This window comes from Mesoplodon mirus, assembly GCF_964341445.2.
Source record: "Mesoplodon mirus genome assembly, chromosome: 4".
NCBI lineage: Eukaryota > Metazoa > Chordata > Mammalia > Artiodactyla > Ziphiidae > Mesoplodon > Mesoplodon mirus.
In genome coordinates this window covers 154,428,743-154,440,246 of record NC_138979.1, presented here as the reverse complement: position 1 = coordinate 154,440,246, position 11,504 = coordinate 154,428,743, and the positions used below count along the sequence as shown (strand labels likewise).

Here is an 11,504-nt window from a genome sequence, read left to right as displayed (position 1 = left end):
TAGACACTGTATAAGAGCTGGATGTTCAGGGACTTCTCTGGTGGCACAGTGCTTAAGAGTCCGCCTGCCAATGCAGGGGACACCTGTTCAAGCCCTGGTCTGGGAAGATCCCACATGCTGTGAAGCAGCTAAGCCTGTGTGCCACAACTACTGAGCCTGCACTCTAGAGCCCGCAACCCACAACTACTGAAGCCCACACGCCACAACTACTGAGGCCCAGACGCCTAGAGCCCATGCTCCGCAACAAGAGAAGCCCCTGCAATGAGAAGCCCGCGCACCACAACGAAGAGTAGCCCCCACTCGCTGGCAACTAAAGCCCGCACGCAGCAACGAAGACCCAAAGAAGCCAAAACATAAATAAATTTAAAAAAAAAAAAAAGAAAAGAAAAAGAGTTGGCTGTTAGAGCTTCCCTGGTGGTCCAGTGGTTAAGACTCTGCACCTCCACTGCAGGGGGCACAGTTTCCCTGGTCAGGGAATTAAGATCCCTGGTCAGGGAACTAAGATCCCTGGTCAGGGAACTAAGATCCCGCATGCTGTGCAGCAAGGCCAAAAATATATATATATATAGAGAGAGAGTTGGCTGTTATGATTAGCTGTATTGATTTCTGTCCTACTTGCTTTATTCAAGGGTTTAGTGTAGAAAAGGGAGACATAAGAATGCAGGTGATGTTTCAGTTGAATGCTATTAAAGATGAGGGGAAAGACAGAAACAAACCAAGCAGAAACACTCAGCGCCCTCTGGAGGTGTGTGAGGGGATGGGAGGAGGATATGCAGGGTTCACAGCCTTTGCTCACTCAGGATTCCTCTCCTGGACAGGACTCCAAGAGTCATGCCCCAGATCTGCTCCTTCCTGCAAAGCTAGAGGAGGCTCCAAGAAGACACAAGTGACGAAAGAAGACTTCTGTGGCAGGCAGGTGCTCACTCCTTCATTCATTGATTCATCCATCCATTTAACATACACTTACTGAGCATTTCCTGGTTCCATTCCTGCCCCTTGCAAATCCCAAGAACCTGATGAACAGAAAAAGGAGTAGTCAGATCATTCCCAAGGGGAATCCCTCTTGACTCCCAGGTTGCCTCTCGCATCTCTTTCCGCTTCTCCTGCTCTGGGTCCAGTTCACTGCAGCAATGTCAGCTGCAAATACTGCAAAGTCCCAGAAGCCCCTGAGGGGAACTTTCTGCTGATGCTCCCCAATGCCTTCCTCCTAGCGGATGTCTGCTGGGCAGACATTCTTAAACTCAGTGGATACACACTTAAGATTTGTGCATTTCACTGTATTTCACCGAGCGCAACCAAATAAATAAATAAAATAGATATTTTAAAAAAAGATATATTGTACAACACAGTGAATATAGCCAATATTTTATAACTATAAATGGAGTATAACTTTTAAAAATTGTGAATCACTATATTGTACACCTGTAACATATAATATTGTACATCAACTGTACTTGAATAAAATAAAAAATTAAATTAAAAAAATCTAATTGCCACAAAGATCACAAAGTCCAGAAAATTATATTTTTATTAACTAACTGCCTGACATGCTTAATGATATTTTTTCTCATTTTTTTGGCTGCATAGTTCTGATGTCCTCTTGCTGTGACAATGATTTTGTAAATATCATTTTCCATAGACAGAATTAAAAGATAATTCAGCCTTACCTCTATCATGGATGATCAAATTTGTTCAAAAAACTTTATTTTTAAGGGTTACAGAAAAGTTGCAAAAATAGTACTGAAAGATCCCATGTACCCTTCATACAGCTTCCCCTAATGTTAACATCTTAAATAATTTTAGTACAATGATTAAAACTAGGAAATTAACATTTGTATAGTAATATTAAGTAAACTGAAGGACTTATTCTATTTTCACCAGTTTTCCCACTAATGTTCTATTTCTTGAACAGGAGCTAATTCAGGACCCTACACTGCATTTAGTTGTTAGGTACAATGGCACGTTTGAAGAGTATTGGCCAGTTATTTTGTAGAATGCCTCTAAATTTGGGTTTTCTGATGTTTTCTCATGCTTAGATTGAGGTTTTATTCAAATTTGTTTTGAATTATTGATAGTTGCATAAATTATGTGCTTTCATACACAGTCACATACACTTGTGGTTTGTAGTATTGCTGCCCTAGAAATGGAAATTCTGATCAATTATTTTTCATGTATTCACACCAAAAAAAAAAAGAAAAAATGGTACATTTGTAATTGTATATGCTGCATTATTGAATAATTTCCATTTTGACCAGGGATTGATGAGAACAAAACAGTCCACATTCCACTTACCTTTTACACTTCTGATGACTGGAAGAATTTTCCACTGATTAGCTTCTAGCTCCATACATTTCAAATCTTATTACTGGTGTCCTATCCACATACTTACAGTGCTGGGCACCATCGGACCACATTCATACTATGATATGACATCTGGCTCCCTTACACCCACCCCTAACAATCAACATGGAGATTTCTTTTCAGAGCAGTGAAAAGCAAAACATAAGTTTAAGGTCTCATCAATTCACTCTGCCACATTTATTTTAATAATCCTTGATCACTGTGTTACATTTTAATGATAAGATGTAATCGAATGTTAGTGAAATCATCCCATCTTTTGATTTTACATAAAGTTGGCTTAGATCCCTTTCCTATATCTATTGGGAAGACCAACAATCAATCTCCCAAAGATTTCTGTGAATTCACACATTGTGTGATTTTTCCAAGATTTGGGAAAATGGAGGGGGTTTATAATTCAGCAACATAATTGACTTAATACTAAACTTTAAACAGCCCTTTCTTAAAGTCCTTTGGTTACCCTGACACTGAAAAATTTTCACTGGTTACTTTTATCTATAAACTCTAGTTCCTGACATGTTTCTTACTAATACTACTCTTCTTTTCTTCCTCCCCTCCCCCTCTTCTTCTTTTCCTCCCTCTCCTCCCCCCTCCCCTTCCTCCTCCTCCTCCCCCTCCTCCTCCTTCTTGTTTTCTTGAGGCACAACTGACAAATAAAATTGTAAGATTTTTTAAATTTTATTTTATTGAAGTATAGTTGATTTAAAGTGTTAGTTTCAAGTATACAGCACAGATATTGTTATACAAACCCACACACGTATGTGTGTTGTGTATATATATATGTATATATATATTCTTTTTCAGATTCTTTTCCCTTACAGGTTATTACAAAATATTGAGTATAATTCCCTGTGTATACAGTAGGTCCTTTTTGGTTATCTATTTTATATATAGTAGTGTGAAAATTGTAAGATATTTAAAGTATGCAATGTGACGATTAGTTAACTCTCTTCTTTAGGGAGTCTTATCTTTGTTCCTTTTTGACTATTCACCCAAACCCCCAAATTCCTTTATCTTCTCATGCAAGGCAGTTTAGCTATTTCTTTATTAAACTGTCTCCATTGGGTACCTGTTGCCTTCCTAAAGGTGTTATAAATGTTTCTTTTCCCAAACCAAGAGAGTTATCACCTCCAAGAGAAGCTATATTTTCCAGTTTTTAAATGTCTTTTCATCCTACTTCTTACCTAGAGTAAATAGTAATAAAACAAAATTTGTACCACTTTGTAACCATGATGCATAGCAAGAGGGAGGAGAGCATGAGAGTTAGACCCACAGGTTGCGGGGCCAGATTTCCTGGGTCAAAATCCTGACTTTCCTCAATAATAAAAAGATAAATAACCCAACTGAAAATGGGCAAAGGATCAGAGTGGACATTTCTCCAAGGATACGTACCTAAAAATAACATGGCCAATAAGTACATGGAAAGATGTTCGGCATCATTAGTCATCAGAGGAGTGCAAATCAAAAGCCCCACAAAGAGGGGCTTCCCTGGTGGCGCAGTGGTTGAGAGTCCGCCTGCCGATGCAGGGGACACAGGTTCGTGCCCCGGTCCGGGAAGATCCTACATGCCGCGGAGCGGCTGGGCTCGTGAGCCATGGCCGCTGAGCCTGCGCGTCCGGAGCCTGTGCTCCGCAACGGGAGAGGCCACAATGGTGAGAGGCCCACGTACCGCAAAAAAACAAACAAACAAACAAACAAAAAACCACAAAGAGATACTACTTCATACCCACTTGGATGACTAAAATCAATACACAGATGATAACAAGTATTGGCAAGGATGTAGAGAAACTGGCAATATACACTGCTGATATGAATGTAAAATAGCTTCTTTGGCAAACAGTCTGGTAGCTCCTCAAACAATTAAACATAGTGTTAATATACGATCTAGCAATTTCATTCCTAGGTACGTCTACAAAATAAATAAAAAAATATATCTACACAGAGACTTGTTCACAAATGTTTATAGTAGCATTATTCATAGTGGCCCCAAAGTGGAAATAACCTAAACTGTGCATCAACTGATGAACGGATTAAGAAAATATGGTATGTCTGTACAATGAATTATTCTCAGCCATAAAAAGGAATAAAGCACTAATATGTACTACAATGTGGAAGAATCTTCAAAACATTATGCTATGTGAAGAAGCCAGACACAAACAGCCACATATTGTATGATTCCATTTTTATGAAATCTCTAAAGGCAGACCCATAGAGAGAGAAACTAGATTAGTTGCTGGCAGTAGCTGAGGAGAGGAAGGAATAGGGAGTGATTGGCAAAGGGTATAAAGTTTCTTTTGGGGATGATGAAAGTGTTATGAAATTAGACAGTGGTAATGATTGTACAGCCTTGTGAATATAATAAAAACCACTGCATTGTATACTTTAAAAGGATGAATATTGTCATATGTTAATTACAGCTCAATAAAAATTAATGGATTGATATTAAAATTTTTTAAACGATGCCCTCACACATATTTTGAATGATAACGATTTCAGTAATTTTACAGAAATACCAAAAGAATAATTTCACTTGTAAAATATCCTTCTAGATCCCGAGCAAGAGCACAGTTTAAAGATGGCATACATTGTGGTTCCTGGGAAGGGGGGGCGGTGTGTGGGGAGGGTCGGATTGGGAATTGTGGAACTAGCAGATGCAAACTATTATATATGGAATGGATAAACAACAAGGTCCTATGTATAGCATAGGGAACTATATTCAATATCCTGTAATAAACCATAATGGAAAAGAAAGAAAAATAAAGATGGCATACATTCTCTTGGTCTCTTGACAATTGGAGAGGTAGGTTTATGTACCCCTCCTCTCTCTGAATCTTGGTGGGCTCTGTGTGACTGTAGCATGACTTCTCTGACCAATAGACTACACGGAAGTGATGTTGTGCCAGTTTCCAAGCCCAGAAGTTAAGAAATTTTCTATCTCTTAAATATCATTCCTCGAGTTCTGTCATTTTGGAAGAAGTTGAACAAGCCTGCTGGAAAGACCACGGAGATGCCCTGAGTCTATATGGAGAGGGAGAGTGGTCCATCTGAGTTCAGCTTCTAGCTATCCTCCCGAGATTCAAGACATGTGAGGGGAAGCCTTCTTGGACCAACCCAGACATCATCTGGATTACCCCATGGAGTAATTCCAGTCAACGCCACATGCAGGGGAAGAAACACCTAGATGAACCTTGCTTGAGTTTCTGACCCACAGATCGTGAACATTATAAAATAAATTCGATTTAATCCTTATGTGTGGGTGGATTGTTACATATATAGTGTGTTACAAAACTATAGATAACTGAAAAAACAACTTAAGAGAACAATCCTGGAGAATTCTTGCTAAGCCTGTATTTGCAAAATAATTTCCTTAAGCAATAGAAAGTAATAGATATCCTTACTAATGAAATCTTACTCTGTATGGATTTATCTTTTAAATGAAAGCTTGGAAGAGACAAAGAAAATGATATGCCATAGATCAGTTCTATCCTGAACCCAGTATGTGGACTGGGTCATCTCCAAACATTGATTGAGCATGATAATGGAGCAAATTAATGAATATGCATGTTAGACAACTTTGCTGTTAACCATTGATTTGTCCTGGCACCAACCTCCCCAGGAGCATGGTTTTCTCTAACAGCACCTGTGAGATTGGATGTAGGCATAAAGAAGGGTGGTGTCAGGCTTCCCTGGTGGCGCAGTGGTTGAGAGTCCGCCTGCCGATGCAGGGGACACGGGTTCGTGCCCCGGTCCGGGAAGATCCCACATGCCATGGAGCAGCTGGGCCCGTGAGCCATGGCCGCTGAGTCTGGGTGTCCAGAGCCTGTGTTCCGCAACGGGAGAGGCCACAACAGTGAGAGGCCCGCGTACCGAAAAAAATAAAATAAAATAAGGGTGGTGTCATTCACTAGATTCAAGGCACACACAGGAAGAGGCCAGGAAAGCCAAAGGCAGAGGTCTGGCAGGTAGCTGGAAATATAGGTCTGGAGCTCAGAGAAGTGTGGGTGGGAGAAATTGGTTTATTGAGCATTACAATTTGTTTGGGAGGACAGCAGCTGGGCATAAATCCAATGATCTCATTCTGCCTAAAACCTTTCACAGGCTTGATTTCAGGATAAAGTTCGAACTCTAGCTTGGCACACAGGCCCTTCATGGTCTGACTGTTGCCTGTCTCTGACCTGATCTACCATCCCTCACCCATCCCCACCCTTTGATCTAGACTCATTCACGTTCTTAGAACACTGTGAGCTCCATCACACCATGTGCTTTCAAACCCATACCTGGTATGCTTTGATCACCCCTCCACCCCATCTACTGGCTCACTTGGCTCAACTGCCCCTCCTCCTGGCCTCTGGACTATCCCTTTCCTTCATCAGCTGGAGTTTTGTTTGCCTTCCCCAGGAGTGCTCCACTTCACTGCTTGCAAACGCCCTGTGCTATTTGTACAACAGCCCTTACCACAGTGCATGCACACTGACAGTTTTCTTGGTTGTTGAAAGAACAAACATACCACACTGCACACAGAGTTGCTAAATGAACATTCCCAAACATAAACCCATTGGTCTTCTCCCTGACCCAAGCCCACAATCCTCTCCCCTCCACACTTCTCACCGGAATTCCATTTTCATGAATAATAAACACCCTCACATCTTCAGCCTTTGTATCTCTAATGTACCCCCAATTCCCGGCCTCAACTGAGAACTGGCTGTGTCCTGTGGACACCTCTTTGCCTGCAGTTTCGGAAGTGGAGGCTGTTTATTCTCCCGTATCCCACATGCCTCAGCTTCCCGGGGGCAGGGTATCACTGTCCTCTCCACAGCCCACCCCCACTTCCAGACCCTTCCTCCATCCTGACATGAAACACCTGCTCCTTTGAGCCTCAAGTCATGAGGCTCCTCCTCTCTGACCCTGTCCTGGATGTACTTCCCTCCCATGTCTCTTTTTTCACAGATGATTTTGGTGCCTGGTTCTCAGCCTTCTCATCCTAACACTGCCATCGTCCAGGTGACTTAATTATCTTCATAGATGTTCCAGCAACTCCCTGGACCTTCAGGCCCTTGACCTCCTCCTCGTCAGAAACCTCCTCTACCTCATTCCACCCCTCAGCCTGTCAACACCTGGAACCATCCACCTCTAAAATCCTGCATCCAGACAACCCCACCACAGCACCTCCTATTCATCTAGCTCTCCTGTGGCACGAAGCCCAATGTAGCAGTTATTTAACCCCAGGAGGACCTCCAGACCACCCTAAGGCCCTGCTGTCATCACTTCCTTTTTTATCCAACTGAGATTTCATACTCATCACTTCAATCATTCCGTTGCCAATATCCTCAGCCCCCTGACCCCCTTGTCTTTCTGCCCTGAGAGCCTGAAAACCCCAACTCTGGATGAACCCATGCGTTGGTCCTCTTTGTGCAGCTGGCTGATGAGAGCTGCTAGAGACAAATCACATCACCTTGCATGTTGATGCCATTATAAGTACATAGCCACCAACGTCACCCAGGGATTCCAATGAAACTGTCCATCTTTTTTTATTTCCCTAATTGCCACCAACCTAATCTCCACAAAGGTTATTTCAAACCTTCACTATCCCTCTTAAACTCCTTGCCTCAATTTCAACATGTATCCTGACCTCTTAACACACACACACACACACACACACACACACACGCACACACACACAAATAGGGACCACCAGAAGGAATATTCTGCTACCAAGTTTAGAAATCTATTTGAATTCATGCTCATCACATTTTCCTTTCCTCCTGAAGTGAATTTGTCTCTAGCCCATCATCTCCTGCTTTCTCAGAGACCTTACTCTATCATTTATCTCCTATCTCCCCTTTATCTTTAACTTTTTCCTCTGTGCTCTTTAAAAATGCTCCTACCAGGGAATTCCTTGGTGGTTCAGTGGTTAGGACTCCACACTCTTACTACCGAGGGCCCGGGTTCAATCCCTGGTCAGGGAACTAATCCCACAAGCCGCGCGGTGTGGCCAAAAAAATAAAATAAAATAAAATAAATAAAAATGCTCCTACCTTCCCACCTCCTCTTCTTGATACTAAACTGTTTTCTCCTCCCCAGCTGCTCACCCAACGGCCTCCTCCAATCAGGCTCCCACCCCACCACTTCTCTGAAGCTGTTCTCCCCAAAGTCACCAATGACTGATACAGTGCTGAATCTAGTGGACACGTCTCAGTTCTTTGTTGCCTGACTTCTCAGTAGCATGGCACACTTGATCAATACCTACTTCTATTTTTCACACTTTTATTGAGGTATGATTTATATGCACGTTAAAAGTATACAATTTGATGAGTTTTCACATTACCATACACTCATCACACAGTCTATCACCACCGTCAAGACAATGAACATGTCCATCACCCCAAAAGCCTTCCTCATTCCCCTTGGTAAAACCCTCCCATTTCTCTCCACTTCCCCCCATCCCCGGGAAGCCACTGGTCTGCTTTCTATCACCACAGTCTATAACCTACAGTTGGCGTTTTCTAGGATTTTATATAAATGGAATCATTTTGGTCTGGCTTCTTTTACTCAACATAGTTACTTTGAGATTCCTTCAGGTTGTTGAGTGCATTGAAAGTCTATTCCTTCTTATTGCTGAGTAGTATTCATTGTGTGGTGTATTACAATTTGTTTATCCATTCACCTGTTGATGGATACTTGGGTTGTTTCCTACTTTTTTTATTATAACACAGAGTCTATGATCATTCACATACAAGTCTTTGAATGAATAAACTTCCATTTCTCTTGGGAAATTACCTAAGAGTCATACGATAGATGTATGTTTAACTCCCATTTAACTATTTGAGAAATTGCCAAACTGTTTTACAAGGTAGTTGTATTATTTTGCATTCTCAGAAGGAGTGTATGAGAGTTCCAGTTGCTCCACATTCTCATCAATACTTGATATGGTCAGTCTTTTTTATTTTAGCCATTATAGTAGGTATGTAGTGGCATTTTATTGTGGTTTTAATTTGTATTTCCCTAAGGACTAGTGATATTGAGCACTTTAAAAATGTACCCATTTGGGCTTCCCTGGTGGCGCAGTGGTTGAGAGTCTGCCTGACGATGCAGCGGGAACGGGTTCGTGCCCCGGTCCGGGAAGATCCCACATGCCACGGAGCGGCTAGGCCCGTGAGCCATGGCCGCTGAGCCTTCGCGTCCAGAGCCTGTGCTCCGCAATGGGAGAGGCCACAACAGTGAGAGGCCCGCGTACAGCAAGGAGAAAAAGAGAGAAAAATAATAATAATAAATAAATAAATAAATAAATGGTTTGTTTTCTTTTCTTTTTTTTGGACCTCTTAAATTTATTTCACACATTACAAAGAGAAGCATCCTGAGAAAGTTATATATTCACTGGCCAGATATAAGGAAAGAAACACAATAGTGGAAGAAAAATTAAGTCATGTATTTTTAAAACCAAACCACTAGGAAAATATATCACAGTCTTGAAACAGCAAACAGACAGGCTATATTATCATTTCAAGTAATAAGTTGGTAAAAACACAAGGTCCTTAATAAAATGATAAGGTGCCAGAACTGGGGCAAGAACAACGCATGTCACAGAAGTAGTATTTGGTACCGGAGGGCTGTCCCGTTTTTTGCTCTAAAGGAGTCACAGCTTGGCCCTGAGTTGCTTACTTTTTCTTCTTTGACCTTCGTGTTGCCAAGGGATTGTTTCAACTGAGCTCTGTTATCACAGGGGGCAAAGTAAGCAATACTGGGTTTAGGCTTTCATTCTATTTTGTTTTATGAAAACCAGATTTTTCCAAAGCCAGTACTTCATAACTCTCTTAATTAAGCAGCTAACAATTCCTCTTTCACTGTTCATTCTTGAATACTAGCATATAGCACAATCAAAATCCCCTTTCCCTTCAAGGGTGAGTGTCACTGCAAGATTGTCTTGTCACTCGGCTGACTCTGCTGCTGACAGCCTCAGGGCTCATCATGGCTGTCAGTCAGAGGGAAGGTTTGCTTCCCCTACCAGTGTGATAGCGCTTCTTATATTTTTGCAGGGTCTCCAGGCTGAAAGATGTCATGTGTGAGAATTTAAAGAAATGCGCATCCACATCCTGACAGCCAGAAATGAATATCTGCAAGGACCCTTTCAAAGTTTTTATCGAAACTACCTCTCCCAACTCTACATCTTAAAGTAGCTTCATGCCCTTGTATATAAAACAAAACCACGCAAAACAAATCCCCAGAAGCCCCCTTTCCCCTTCTAAATTAGTGACCTCATGGATTTTGTTTTATTTCCAGTTTGTGGGAAATGTTGTAGTGATCCTTCTGGTAAACAGGAGGTTGGCAACAAACAGAAGCACCTCTCCTCACACTCCACCAGCTCATAAGCAGGTCAGATGAACCTGCCAGCCTGTTGGTATCTGTGTACTAAGAGAATCTGGTACCTTGGAGGGCTCTGGTTTGGTACAAGGGAGACTCCCTGTTGCCAGGATAAGCACTTGCCACGTGAAATTCAGGCTCACAAAAACTCTCCTGTGCTATCTCTGACCCCAATTTTAGCACCAGGTTTTTTCACTTTCTAGGTTTCAAACACAAAGGAACCAGTGTCCAGAGGCAAGTGATGTAGGCCTTAAACTTGCTGCCATCCTTAATTTCCTCATTCATAAACTTTCCTTAGAAAACCCAAATCCCCATTTCTCTTTTTAAATAGACTCCTGCCTTCAGCCCTGATGGCCAATAGCAGACATCTATTTCCCAATGGATGACAGAGACTCCTTCATCTTCTTGATCGTGGTTGGGATGAGGTTCATGTGGTCATCCACACACGTGGTCACGCAATGCTCCAGCTGCCGCTTCACCTGAAGCTCTTTACTCCCTGCATCAATTGAATCTTTGGCTTTGTCGTTGCAATGCATAGTGCACCAGGCCAGGCGGTCCTGGAACTTCTCCAACTCGCTGGTCACCAGGGCCTGGGCTTGAGCCAGAGGTGCATGGCAGCGCTCAATGCACTGGTGCACTTGCTGCATGGACGCCTGGCTGTCCTCACAACAGCCGGCGCTGCACCGGAACATGAGGCCCTGCATCTTCCGGATGTTCTCTCTCTCCAGACTCTTCACCATAGAATCCACCGCCTCCTGCACCCGGAGCTGCTGCAGCTCCGCCATGGC

At 42.3% G+C, this 11,504-nt stretch overlaps 1 protein-coding gene across 1 annotated transcript; it reads right to left on the bottom strand.

Annotated features, from left to right (window-relative positions):
* Nucleotides 1–9,687: 9,687 nt before the first annotated feature.
* On the bottom strand, nucleotides 9,688–11,504 carry LOC309803181 (protein FAM136A-like). The gene has a single exon (XM_082619080.1). The coding sequence runs from the start codon at nucleotides 11,499–11,501 to the stop codon at nucleotides 11,085–11,087; it is 417 nt and encodes a 138-aa protein (XP_082475206.1). The 5' UTR covers nucleotides 11,502–11,504; the 3' UTR covers nucleotides 9,688–11,084.